A 14,247-nucleotide genomic window follows, 5' to 3' on the forward strand; every position below is an offset into this window, starting at 1 on the left:
AGGGCTGGATCAGAACAGTTGTTCTCCAGGACCGAAGAGGAAGAACCCTGGTATAATGCTGTAATAACAGTGTGTTACTTTAGGGCTGGATCAGAACAGTTGTTCTCCAGGACCGAAGAGGAAGAACCCTGGTATAATGCTGTAATAACAGTGTGTTACTTTAGGGCTGGATCAGAACAGTTGTTCTCCAGGACCGAAGAGGAAGAACCCTGGTATAATGCTGTAATAACAGTGTGTTACTTTAGGGCTGGATCAGAACAGTTGGTCTCCAGGACCGAAGAGGAAGAACCCTGGTATAATGCTGTAATAACAGTGTGTTACTTTAGGGCTGGATCAGAACAGTTGTTCTCCAGGACCGAAGAGGAAGAACCCTGGTATAATGCTGTAATAACAGTGTGTTACTTTAGGGCTGGATCAGAACAGTTGTTCTCCAGGACCGAAGAGGAAGAACCCTGGTATAATGCTGTAATAACAGTGTGTTACTTTAGGGCTGGATCAGAACAGTTGTTCTCCAGGACCGAAGAGGAAGAACCCTGGTATAATGCTGTAATAACAGTGTGTTACTTTAGGGCTGGATCAGAACAGTTGTTCTCCAGGACCGAAGAGGAAGAACCCTGGTATAATGCTGTAATAACAGTGTGTTACTTTAGGGCTGGATCAGAACAGTTGTTCTCCAGGACCGAAGAGGAAGAACCCTGGTATAATGCTGTAATAACAGTGTGTTACTTTAGGGCTGGATCAGAACAGTTGTTCTCCAGGACCGAAGAGGAAGAACCCTGGTATAATGCTGTAGTAACAGTGTGTTACTTTAGGGCTGGATCAGAACAGTTGTTCTCCAGGACCGAAGAGGAAGAACCCTGGTATAATGCTGTAATAACAGTGTGTTACTTTAGGGCTGGATCAGAACAGTTGTTCTCCAGGACCGAAGAGGAAGAACCCTGGTATAATGCTGTAATAACAGTGTGTTACTTTAGGGCTGGATCAGAACAGTTGTTCTCCAGGACCGAAGAGGAAGAACCCTGGTATAATGCTGTAATAACAGTGTGTTACTTTAGGGCTGGATCAGAACAGTTGTTCTCCAGGACCGAAGAGGAAGAACCCTGGTATAAGTCATTAAAAACACAAGGATCATTCACATTTTTTTATTGGTTCGGTCATCCAGCTACCTTACCGTTCAAATAGTTAAAATTATTTGAAATATAAATCTTCAAGGATAAAAGCCAAACTAAAAGTGAAACTTCAAAAACAAAACAAAAAATATTATTTCACGAATGAAACCAACAAACAAACTCAAAAGCTCCTAAACTAAAATGCACAAAACGTCAGACAAAACCAAAACAGTCATTCCAATTTGTATCACTACACATAACATCATCATAATAATAATAATAATAATAATAATAAACATATTACTAAATGAATGTGTACAGCATCGATACAAAACATGTGCAGGAATAGATGAGACAGACTGGTGACACACATCATGATGGTTCTCACTCAACTCTCTTCATCTATTTATTTCACTTCTTTTCTCTGGGGTTTCCCAGGGCTTCTCCCAGGGGTGGGGTGTGAGTTAGGGTGGTGGGTGTTGTATTCTGTCGTAAGTAAGGCTTATGATGACGAAGACGACGGCGGGTCTAGACACCGAAGGTGTTCTCTCCACTGTACGCCACGTATAAAAACCCGTCCTCGTCCTTCTCCTTCTCGTACAGCTGTCCCATGGTGATGCTGCAACGGGAGGTCACAACAGAACACAGAGAGGAGGAGGAGGAAATGGGAGAAGTAAACAGACTGCGGACCAAATGCAAACCTATTCCCTATACACGGCTCACCATAGGGCTCTGGTCAAAATGTAGTGCACTATGTAGGGGAGTAGGGTGTCGTTTGGGACACACAGCCACATACTACTCAAGTGAACGGAGGGGATGGAATGCTATGTAGGGGAGTAGGGTGCCGTTTGGGACACACAGCCACATACTACTCTAGTGAACGGAGGGGATGGAATGCTATGTGGGGGAGTAGGGTGTCGTTTGGGACACACAGCCACATACTACTCTAGTGAACGGAGGGGATGGAATGCTATGTGGGGGAGTAGAGTGCCGTTTGGGACACACAGCCACATACTACTCTAGTGAACAGAGGGGATGGAATGCTATGTGGGGGAGTAGAGTGCCGTTTGGGACACACAGCCACATACTACTCAAGTGAACGGAGGGGATGGAATGTTGCAGTAGGTCTAAACGCTGCTTAGTGTGGAGTCCCCGTCAACAGAATGAAGCCATGTATCTGAAACACCAGTAGAGTGACTGGTATCAGCTGCAGGCTGTTTGGTCATGTCTGTTCATTGTTTACTGCGGTTGTGTTGACAGGACACTAATACATCTTTAGGCAGGGAATCAACTCATAGAGCAGCGCGCTGGACAGCCCACAATGTGGCTTTTTAAAAAGGGCGTTTTACCCAACGTTTTGCTGAGATCGCATTGATGGCTCAATCTGAATATACCTTTAAGGATGCTATAACGTGGATCTAACACCACCCAGATTGAATGTTAGCCCTCATTTACAACGCATTACGAAAGATTTCAGACCACTTGACTTTTTCCACATTTTGTTACAGTCTTATTCTAACATGGATTAAATCAAATAAAAAAACTCATCAATCTACACACAATACCCCATAACGACATCACAATACCCCATAACGACATCACAATACCCCATAACGACATCACAATACCCCATAACGACAAATACCCCATAACGACATCACAATACCCCATAACGACATCACAATACCCCATAACAACATCACAATACCCCATAACGACATCACAATACCCCATAACGACATCACAATACCCCATAACGACATCACAATACCCCATAACGACATCACAATACCCCATAACGACATCACAATACCCCATAATACCACCAAGTAAAAACAGGTTTTAAGAAATTAATGAAAACATATTTACATAAGTATTCAGATCCTTCACTATGAAACTCCAAATTGAGATCAGGTGCATCCTGTTTCCATTGATCATCCTTGAGATGTTTCTACAACTTGATTGGAGTCCAACTGTGGTAAATTCAACTGATTGGACATGATTTGGAAAGGCACACGCCTGTTTATATAAAAGATCCCACAGTTGACAGTGCATGTCAGAACAACAACCAAGCCATGAGGTCAAAGGAATTGTCCGTAGAGCTCAGAGACAGGATTGTATCGAGGCACAGATCTGGGGAAGGCTACCAAAAAACGTCTGCAGAATTGACGGTCCCCAAGAACACAGAGGCCTCCTTCATTCTTAAATGGAAGAAGTTTGGAACCACCAAGACACCTAGAGCTGGCTGCCCGGCCAAACTGAGCAATTGGGGGAGAAGGGCCTTGGTCAGGAAGGTGGTCTCTCTGACAGAGCTTTAGAGTTCCTCTGTGGAGATGGGAGAACCTTCCAGAAGGACAACCATCTCTGCAGCACTCCACCAATCAGGCCTTTATGGTAGGGTGGCCAGACGGAAGCCACTCCTCAGTAAAAACTGTATTTGGGGAGAAACTTGGGGAGAAACTCCCCAAATACAGGTGTGCCAAGTTTGTAGAGTCATACCCAAGAAGACTCAATGCTGTAATCGCTGCCAAAGGTGCTTCAACAAGTACTGAGTAAAGGGTCTGAATACTTATGTAAATAATTATTTTTGATAAATTTGCGAAAATTTCTACCAAAACCTCTTAGCTTTGTCATTATGGGGTATTGTGATGTCATTATGGGGTATTGTGATGTCATTATGGGGTATTGTGATGTCATTATGGGGTATTGTGTGTAGCTTGATGAAGAAAAAAAACTATTTTTATCAATTTTGGAATAAGGCTGTAAACGTCACAAACTGTGGAAAAAGTCAAGGGGTCTGAATACTTTCCGAATGCACTGGATTTGTGTATAACTCACGCTAAAGGATATCCTGTGGTAGCAGCGAACCAGTTCTAACCCAGCAGCCACTAGTATCCGTGAGTTCAGACCAGGACCCAACCCAGCAGCCACTAGTATCTGTGGGTTCAGACTAGGACCCAACCCAGCAGCCACTAGTATCTGTGGGTTCAGACCAGGACCCAACCCAGCAGCCACTAGTATCCGTGGGTTCAGACTAGGACCCAACCCAGCAGCCACTAGTATCTGTGGGTTCAGACCAGGACCCAACCCAGCAGCCACTAGTATCTGTGGGTTCAGACCAGGACCCAACCCAGCAGCCACTTGTATCTGTGGGTTCAGACCAGGACCCAACCCAGCAGCCACTAGTATCTGTGGGTTCAGACCAGGACCCAACCCAGCAGCCACTAGTATCCGTGGGTTCAGACTAGGACCCAACCCAGCAGCCACTAGTATCTGTGGGTTCAGACCAGGACCCAACCCAGCAGCCACTAGTATCTGTGGGTTCAGACCAGGACCCAACCCAGCAGCCACTAGTATCTGTGGGTTCAGACTAGGACCCAACCCAGCAGCCACTAGTATCTGTGGGTTCAGACCAGGACCCAACCCAGCAGCCACTAGTATCCGTGGGTTCAGACCAGGACCCAACCCAGCAGCCACTAGTATCTGTGGGTTCAGACTAGGACCCAACCCAGCAGCCACTAGTATCCATGGGTTCAGACCAGGACCCAACCCAGCAGCCACTAGTATCTGTGGGTTCAGACCAGAACCCAACCCAGCAGCCACTAGTATCTGTGGGTTCAGACCAGGACCCAACCCAGCAGCCACTAGTATCCGTGGGTTCAGACCAGGACCCAACCCAGCAGCCACTAGTATCTGTGGGTTCAGACCAGGACCCAACCCAGCAGCCACTAGTATCTGTGGGTTCAGACCAGGACCCAACCCAGCAGCCACTAGTATCCGTGGGTTCAGACCAGGACCCAACCCAGCAGCCACTAGTATCCGTGAGTTCAGACCAGGACCCAACCCAGCAGCCACTAGTATCTGTGGGTTCAGACCAGAACCCAACCCAGCAGCCACTAGTATCCATGGGTTCAGACCAGAACCCAACCCAGCAGCCACTAGTATCTGTGGGTTCAGACCAGAACCCAACCCAGCAGCCACTAGTATCCGTGAGTTCAGACCAGGACCCAACCCAGCAGCCACTAGTATCTGTGGGTTCAGACCAGGACCCAACCCAGCAGCCACTAGTATCTGTGGGTTCAGACCAGGACCCAACCCAGCAGCCACTAGTATCCATGGGTTCAGACCAGGACCCAACCCAGCAGCCACTAGTATCTGTGGGTTCAGACCAGAACCCAACCCAGCAGCCACTAGTATCCGTGGGTTTAGACCAGAACCCAACCCAGCAGCCACTAGTATCCGTGGGTTCAGACCAGAACCCAACCCAGCAGCCACTAGTATCCGTGGGTTTAGACCAGAACCCAACCCAGCAGCCACTAGTATCCGTGGGTTCAGACCAGAACCCAACCCAGCAGCCACTAGTATCCATGGGTTCAGACCAGGACCTGGATGCTGTGTCTTATTGAGGAAGAAACAAAGGTCAAACTATGAACCCATGAGGGTTCATGAACCTTTAGAGCAGCTGGTGTGTGAGCTTGTCTACATGTATATCTATAACTCATGTCCCTGGTTAACCTGGTTAACCTACCAGCGTGACTATATCTATAACTCATGTCCCTGGTTAACCTGGTTAACCCACCAGTGTATCTATATCTATAACTCATGTCCCTGGTTAACCTGGTTAACCCACCAGTGTGTCTATATTTATAACTCATGTCCCTAGTTAACCCACCAGTGTGTCTATATTTATAACTCATGTCCCTGGTTAACCCACCAGCGTGACTATATTTATAACTCATGTCCCTGGTTAACCCACCAGTGTGTCTATATCTATAACTCATGTCCCTAGTTAACCCACCAGTGTGTCTATATCTATACCTCATGTCCCTGGTTAACCTGGTTAACCCACCAGCATGTCTATATCTATACCTCATGTCCCTGGTTAACCCACCAGTGTGTCTATATCTATAACTCATGTCCCTGGTTAACCTGGTTAACCCACCAGTGTGTCTATATCTATAACTCATGTCCCTGGTTAACCTGGTTAACCCACCAGTGTGTCTATATCTATAACTCATGTCCCTGGTTAACCTGGTTAACCCACCAGTGTGTCTATATCTATACCTCATGTCCCTGGTTAACCCACCAGCATGTCTATATCTATAACTCATGTCCCTGGTTAACCTGGTTAACCCACCAGTGTGTCTATATCTATACCTCATGTCCCTAGTTAACCTACCAGTGTGTCTATATCTATACCTCATGTCCCTGGTTAACCCACCAGTGTGTCTATATCTATACCTCATGTCCCTGGTTAACCTGGTTAACCCACCAGTGTGTCTATATCTATAACTCATGTCCCTAGTTAACCCACCAGTGTGTCTATATCTATACCTCATGTCCCTGGTTAACCTGGTTAACCCACCAGTGTGTCTATATCTATACCTCATGTCCCTAGTTAACCTGGTTAACCCACCAGTGTGTCTATATCTATAACTCATGTCCCTAGTTAACCCACCAGTGTATCTATATCTATACCTCATGTCCCTGGTTAACCTGGTTAAACCACCAGTGTGTCTATATCTATAACTCATGTCCCTAGTTAACCTGCCAGCGTGTCTATATCTATAACTCATGTCCCTGGTTAACCCACCAGTGTGTCAATATCTATACCTCATGTCCCTGGTTAACCCACCAGTGTGTCTATATCTATACCTCATGTCCCTGGTTAACCTGGTTAACCCACCAGTGTGTCTATATCTATAACTCATGTCCCTAGTTAACCCACCAGTGTGTCTATATCTATACCTCATGTCCCTGGTTAACCTGGTTAACCCACCAGTGTGTCTATATCTATACCTCATGTCCCTAGTTAACCTGGTTAACCCACCAGTGTGTCTATATCTATAACTCATGTCCCTAGTTAACCCACCAGTGTATCTATATCTATACCTCATGTCCCTGGTTAACCTGGTTAAACCACCAGTGTGTCTATATCTATAACTCATGTCCCTAGTTAACCTGCCAGCGTGTCTATATCTATAACTCATGTCCCTGGTTAACCCACCAGTGTGTCTATATCTATAACTCATGTCCCTGGTTAACCTGGTTAACCCACCAGTGTGTCTATATCTATAACTCATGTCCCTAGTTAACCCACCAGTGTATCAATATCTATACCTCATGTCCCTAGTTAACCTGGTTAACCCACCAGTGTGTCTATATCTATAACTCATGTCCCTAGTTAACCCACCAGTGTATCTATATCTAGACCTCATGTCCCTGGTTAACCTGGTTAACCCACCAGTGTGTCTATATCTATAACTCATGTCCCTGGTTAACCTGGTTAACCCACCAGTGTGTCTATATCTATACCTCATGTCCCTGGTTAACCTGGTTAACCCACCAGCTGGTCTATATCTATACCTCATGTCCCTGGTTAACCCACCAGTGTGTCTATATCTATACCTCATGTCCCTGGTTAACCCACCAGTGTGTCTATATCTATAACTCATGTCCCTAGTTAACCCACCAGTGTATCTATATCTAGACCTCATGTCCCTGGTTAACCTGGTTAACCCACCAGCTGGTCTATATCTATACCTCATGTCCCTGGTTAATATACCAGTGTGTCTATATCTATACCTCATGTCCCTGGTTAACCCACCAGTGTATCTATATCTAGACCTCATGTCCCTGGCTAACCTGGTTAACCCACCAGCTGGTCTATATCTATAACTCATGTCCCTAGTTAACCTGGTTAACCCACCAGCTGGTCTATATCTATACCTCATGTCCCTGGTTAATATACCAGTGTGTCTATATCTATACCTCATGTCCCTGGTTAACCCACCAGTGTGTCTATATCTATACCTCATGTCCCTGGTTAACCCACCAGCGTGTCTATATCTATACCTCATGTCCCTAGTTAACCCACCAGCTGGTCTATATCTATAACTCATGTCCCTAGTTAACCTGGTTAACCCACCAGCATGTCTATATCTATAACTCATGTCCCTGGTTAACCCACCAGCGTGTCTATATCTATACCTCATGTCTCTGGTTAACCTGGTTAACCCACCAGCGTGTCTATATCTATACCTCATGTCCCTGGTTAACCCACCAGCGTGTCTATATCTATACCTCATGTCCCTGGTTAACCTGGTAAAACCTAGCCTCCAGTATATTTGTGCTGTATGGTCAGTGTCTGACATCAGTGGCTAAAAGCAGTGATTTATCTATTTAACTTGGTGAAATATCGTTTTCTAAAGGTGCCATTTCAGATTATTCCACTGAGTGCTTAGAGTTCTGACCTGGACTGAGGCACGGTCTTATCGACGAAGAGGAAGATGGCCTTCTCCGAGGGCAGCTGGATGCGCTTCCTGATGATCCACATGAACTGGGCCACCGTGATGTCAGAGGGGACCAAATACTTCCTCTTGTCGATGTCCACAATCTGAGACCCAGACACCTTCTCCACGATCACCTACAAAACAGACAACACACAGTCATGTCATATTGGATGTTTGGAAGTGTTCACATAAATTGCCCTCCTGGAACAATAAAGATTTACTGAATTGAAAGATATGACAGTGTTGGGATGTGCATCTTTCACAATCAAGATGATTCGATACACATCTAGATACAGGGACTCCATCACCATAGAGGAACCATATATATCTAGATACAGGGACTCCAACACCATAGAGGAACCATATGGATCTAGATACAGGGACTTCAACACCATAGAGGAACCATATGGATCTAGATACAGGGACTCCATCACCTTAGAGGAACCATGCGTTTTAGTTTGAAACGATTCGGTGCGATGCATTAACATGTGTTGCATAAAAACACATTCATTTTCCATTCTAAATTAAAACCTGCTGCTGATGGAGCTCATGAGGGCTGATTGGGCTTCTGAGTGGGCTTCTGAGTGGGCTTCTGAGTGGGCTCCTGAGTGGGCTCCTGAGTGGGCTTCTGAGTGGGCTCCTGAGTGGGCTTCTGAGTGGGCTTCTGAGTGGGCTCCCGAGTGGGCTTCTGAGTGGGCTCCTGAGTGGGCTCCTGAGTGGGCTTCTGAGTGGGCTCCCGAGTGGGCTCCCGAGTGGGTTCCTGAGTGGGCTTCTGAGTGGGCTCCAGAGTGGGCTCCAGAGTGGGCTCCCGGGTGGGCTCCCGAGTGGGCTTCTGAGTGGGCTCCTGAGTGGGCTCCCGAGTGGGCTTCTGAGTGGGCTTCTGAGTGGGCTCCCGAGTGGGCTTCTGAGTGGGTTCCTGAGTGGGCTCCCGAGTGGGCTTCTGAGTGGGCTCCTGAGTGGGCTCCCGAGTGGGCTTCTGAGTGGGCTCCTGAGTGGGCTCCCGAGTGGGCTTCTGAGTGGGCTCCCGAGTGGGCTTCTGAGTGGGCTCCTGAGTGGGCTTCTGAGTGGGCTTCTGAGTGGGCTTCTGAGTGGGCTCCCGAGTGGGCTTCTGAGTGGGCTTCTGAGTGGCGTAGCGGTCTAACGCACTGTGTCTCAGTGCCAGAAGCGAATACTATAGTCTCTTATTCGAATCCAGGCTGAATCACATCCGGCCGTGATTGGAAATCCCATAGGGCGGTGCACAATTGGCTCAGCGTCGGTCGGTGTAGGCCGTCATTGTAGCCTGATTTGTCTCCCTATTTTAGTCCTGAGATCACCATCAGCCACTAATGAACTTTTCATGTTTTGCTGATACATTTTTCAACAGCAGATAGATAACAACAACCTAGCAAAGGACATAGGTTGTCCCTCAACTAATAAAGCCTACTATCCAGCCAGGTCCCTCAACTAATAAAGCCTACTATCCAGCCAGGTCACCCGTCATACAAGTCAGTATTTGACGTCTGTCCATGTCTGAGGATGTCGAGAGATGACGTGGAAACTGGCCTCTAGGGGCAACAGTGAGCATTGTTACCTTCAAGAAGGCTTTGGTTTTGCTACGGGTGTTGTGGACAGGACCTTAAGACCTTCAGCATCTACCTCTGGAACCAGAGGTCGCATGTTCAAATCCAGCGATAAACAACTTTCTATCTTTTTGTTTTCAGCCAATCCTTTTTTTATTTGATTTATTTCACCTTTATTTAACCAGGTAGACCAGATCACCTTTATTTAACCAGGTAGACCAGATCACCTTTATTTAACCAGGTAGACCAGATCACCTTTATTTAACCAGGTAGACCAGATCACCTTTATTTAACCAGGTAGACCAGATCACCTTTATTTAACCAGGTAGACCAGATCACCTTTATTTAACCAGGTAGACCAGATCACCTTTATTTAACCAGGTAGACCAGATCACCTTTATTTAACCAGGTAGACCAGATCACCTTTATTTAACCAGGTAGACCATATCACCTTTATTTAACCAGGTAGACCATATCACCTTTATTTAACCAGGTAGACCATATCACCTTTATTTAACCAGGTAGACCAGATCACCTTTATTTAACCAGGTAGACCATATCACCTTTATTTAACCAGGTAGACCATATCACCTTTATTTAACCAGGTAGACCAGATCACCTTTATTTAACCAGGTAGGCAAGTTGAGAACAAGTTCTCATTTACAATTGCGACCTGGCCAAGATAAAGCAAAGCAGTTCGACAGATACAACAATACAGAGTTACACATGGAGTAAAACAAACATACAGTCAATAATACAGTAGAACAATGTGCCTATATACAATGTGAGCAAATGAGGTGAGAAGGGAGGTAAAGGCAAAAAAAAGGCCACGGTGGCAAAGTAAATACAATATAGCAAGTAAAAAAATATATAAAAAATGATCCTAAACCTTAATGCCTAAACTTAACCATAGACCAATAGCGCAGTAACAAAACACGTTGAAATTGGACGTTTCAGAAACATGGATGAATGTCTAATTCACACAGGACCTTTACAACTTGCATCTTAAACATTTGAATTGGGGACCGATGTGCATCGGTGAATCATTACAGCCTGATGAGACACAGGCATTAAAATAAATTCACTGTTACATTATAATAACTATGTTATAACGATGCGTGAAACACGTTTAGAAAGTTATTTTAACAACAAAAACATCCCGCTGTACCTAATATCGTTAATGACCATTAGACGTAGGAGTTAGCATAGCAGGGCTCAGAGCTAAATGGACATTCCTTCGGTCCCTACAGAGTTAGGTAAATCATTTTCTGTACCTTACCTGAAATAATATGCCTCTCGGGCAATTCAAACTGATTGAGGAGTCTTTTTACTGAAGAATGTGCTTCGTTTCTATTATAGTGTTTTCATATATATCTGTTTTGCATTTCATATTGATGTGTTTATTTTCCATCTGTAAAAGAGACATTGGTCTCAGCATGACTCCCTGTCAAAACTAAAACGGTGCAACAATGCATCCAACACCCAGTGAAAACCCGTCTCACTCACCGGAACCCTATCTGGGTACTTGCTGCGTATTTTGGCCGACTCTATACACCGATGTTCTGTTGAGAAGAAGAGATGGATTGAGAGATGTTGTGAAGGGTGTTACACTGTCATCGGTACAGTAATACAGCATGTTTCAAACCCTCCTAGCTCCCGGGAGGGTAGGCGTTTTGCTCCAGCTTTTACTCTAAACCAGCCGATTCAGCTAATCAAGAACCTTAAGAGCCACTTAGATTAGTAGAATAGGCTGGTGGGTTGCCCCCCTGACCTACTCAGTTCACCAAAGAGCAGGGTTGTGTCCCAAAATGCCTCCCCCCTATTCCCTGTGTAGTGCACTACTTTTAACCACGGCTCTGGTCAAAAGTAGTGCACTATATAGGGAATAGGGTTCCATTTGGAACTCACTCTCTTGGGTGGCTGTGACAGAAGGATCAACATTTGACCAGAGGTCACATGACGTTGCCTGACCGAGATCCACAGGCATCAGCAGCAGCTGTTGGACACCAGATGCACTCTGGGTAATCACTAGCAAAAGCTGCCAATTCACTCGGCTAAATATGTCAATATTTCCCCTAGGCTACTTCTCTATGTGTCAATCTAACACATAAACCATACAGGTGTGGCCTATATCCAAATGATGTAACAAAAGGGAAAAGAAAACTCTGGAATAGACTTTTGTTGAAATATATAAATCATTTTTGCCATGTTATGTAAGAATATTTCAGCCATAAATCGTTGTAATGTTATCACAATAATAATCTCATGTTCAGGGGATATGACATGCGCCAGGAGCAAAGAAGGATTGAGACAACATTTTGACAACTGTTTGTTAGAACAGAATAGGCCTAGTTCTATTTGACATGATATATTTACTTTCAATATCACGATCATATCAGTTGTCATGTCAATAGGAACGAAGTCCGGGAATCGAGGTGATTCAAAATTAAAACGCATAGCACATTTAACCAATAAAACAACCAAGCCATTAGCAATATTTGACTGATGTCTTTTAAACAAGACATTAAGTAACGTCGATATACAATTTCGATTAACTTCGTAGTGTTATTTTGTAGCCAAAGGACTCAACAACATCTGAGCGGCTTGGTCACTACAGTCAGCCAATGTTAGTGCAGAAAAGTAGCTAATCATAATCAGTAAATTACATTTAAAAAAAGAAGAATACAGAGGAGATACATATTTGTTCCTATTTTGACAATTTTGTTATTTGCCTGTTATGAAACAAGTAACCCCCTTTACCCAGGGAATGATCCTCTTTGAACATCCATTTCATGGTGGCTGATTCCGGGAGAGTTTGCTCGATGCGCAGTAAAATCGTAGAGGGTTGCTGAGGAATCAGACAGTGACAAAAAAAAAGAAAGAAATATTGCTATTGGTGTATTCCTAAAACTCAAAACAATGTACAAAATGTTGAGCAAGAACGTCAACGATGTAGCAAAACAAGTCTCAGTCGGCTTCCCAGGCGATGCCGTCACTATGGGACTGTACCATCGCATCGCAGGGGACGGAGGCTGATTCGAGTGGGTGCGGTTCAGAGGACACACATGCTGCGCAGATTATCAGATCTTTACAACGCCTCGGTGTTTTAACGTTTGCGCGTTTAACGTCCAATCACCAATCCACACGATAAAGACGTAGCTAACAGTCTGCTGTAACCTAGAGCAGGTCTGTGCAGAGTTTGTATCTCTGGAACATATCTAGGATCTCAGTCTACTTTCGTTCTTTTTTTTTTAAAGGTACTTGCTGTTCTGGATCATTCCAACTCAACTTTACCCCTTTGAATTTACATTTAAAATGGTTAATGTTAGGGTAAGGGCTCTGGTTAAATTTTAGGGTAAGGGCTAGGATTTAGGTTATAGACGTCCCAAAGATCCCGGATAGCATTATAATTAAAAAAAACATTACATTCTGGTCTAGAAGCTGGAGACTCTTACCTCCCTCACTAGCTTTAAGCACCAGCTGTCAGAGCAGATCACAGATCACTGCACCTGTACATAGCTCATCTGTAAATAGCCCATCCAATCTACCTCATCCCTCAAATAAAGGTGAAATAAAAAAATAAATTTAAAAAATCCCCATTCTGTATTTATTTATTTTTCTTGCTCCTTTGCACCCCAGTATCTCTACTTGCACATTCATCTTCTGCACACCCTACCATTCCAGTGTTTAATTGCTATATTGTAATTACTTCGCCACCATGGCCTATTTATTGCCTTACCTTTCTTATCCTACCTCATTTGCACACACTGTATATTGATTTTTCTACTGTATTATTGATTGTATGTTTGTTTATTCCATGTGTAACTGTGTTGTTGTATGTGTCGAACTGCTTTGCTTTGCAAATAAGAACTTGTTCTCAACTAGCCAACCTGGTTAAATAAATAAAGGTGAAATAAAAAATAAAATAGTTTATGACAGATGCGCAAGTGATTTGTCCTAGAAACCCCATTATATCTCCATAAATCCTCTCTATTTTCTCCCCCTTTCATGGGATAAAGTAAGGCATTGATTCACATAGGAATATCATAGATATGTTGTTTGTGCGGCATCCCACTAGAGAGTTACATACGGAATCATACATAAGACTGATTGAAATACAATCCCAGTGGACACACTCGTCATTATTCTGGGCCTTCAAAGTAGGCTTCAGTAACAGCACTATGGGACTGTACCATCAGCTGGTCCTTTATTCAGTCACTCTCACCCCCCCCCCCTTTATTCAGTCACTCTCACCCCCCCTCCTATATTCCTTTATTCAGTCAC

At 44.5% G+C, this 14,247-nt stretch overlaps 3 protein-coding genes across 4 annotated transcripts; all 3 read right to left on the reverse strand.

Annotated features, from left to right (window-relative positions):
- Nucleotides 1-1,128: 1,128 nt before the first annotated feature.
- On the reverse strand, nucleotides 1,129-12,976 carry LOC124018499 (gamma-aminobutyric acid receptor-associated protein-like 2). Its single transcript, XM_046333829.1, has 4 exons — nucleotides 12,724-12,976; nucleotides 11,470-11,525; nucleotides 8,363-8,535; nucleotides 1,129-1,728 (listed from the first exon to the last, which is right to left on the reverse strand). Exons 1-4 carry the CDS (start codon nucleotides 12,755-12,757, stop codon nucleotides 1,638-1,640), a joined length of 354 nt encoding a protein of 117 aa, XP_046189785.1. The 5' UTR covers nucleotides 12,758-12,976; the 3' UTR covers nucleotides 1,129-1,637.
- Nucleotides 5,483-6,685, reverse strand: LOC124018497. 2 transcript variants are annotated; one of them, XM_046333825.1, is made up of 2 exons: nucleotides 6,039-6,685; nucleotides 5,483-5,987 (listed from the first exon to the last, which is right to left on the reverse strand). In XM_046333825.1, the coding sequence occupies exons 1-2, from the start codon at nucleotides 6,683-6,685 to the stop codon at nucleotides 5,483-5,485; spliced, it is 1,152 nt and encodes a 383-aa protein (XP_046189781.1). The 2 variants fall into 2 exon arrangements, with proteins under 2 accessions (XP_046189781.1, XP_046189782.1); XM_046333826.1 differs by having other exon boundaries at nucleotides 5,483-5,633; nucleotides 5,778-6,685.
- On the reverse strand, nucleotides 7,217-8,292 carry LOC124018498. Its single transcript, XM_046333827.1, has 2 exons — nucleotides 8,193-8,292; nucleotides 7,217-8,150 (listed from the first exon to the last, which is right to left on the reverse strand). The coding sequence occupies exons 1-2, from the start codon at nucleotides 8,261-8,263 to the stop codon at nucleotides 7,217-7,219; spliced, it is 1,005 nt and encodes a 334-aa protein (XP_046189783.1). The 5' UTR covers nucleotides 8,264-8,292.
- Nucleotides 12,977-14,247: the final 1,271 nt, after the last annotated feature.

Source organism: Oncorhynchus gorbuscha, unplaced genomic scaffold (assembly GCF_021184085.1).
Source record: "Oncorhynchus gorbuscha isolate QuinsamMale2020 ecotype Even-year unplaced genomic scaffold, OgorEven_v1.0 Un_scaffold_536, whole genome shotgun sequence".
Taxonomy (NCBI): Eukaryota; Metazoa; Chordata; class Actinopteri; order Salmoniformes; family Salmonidae; genus Oncorhynchus; species Oncorhynchus gorbuscha.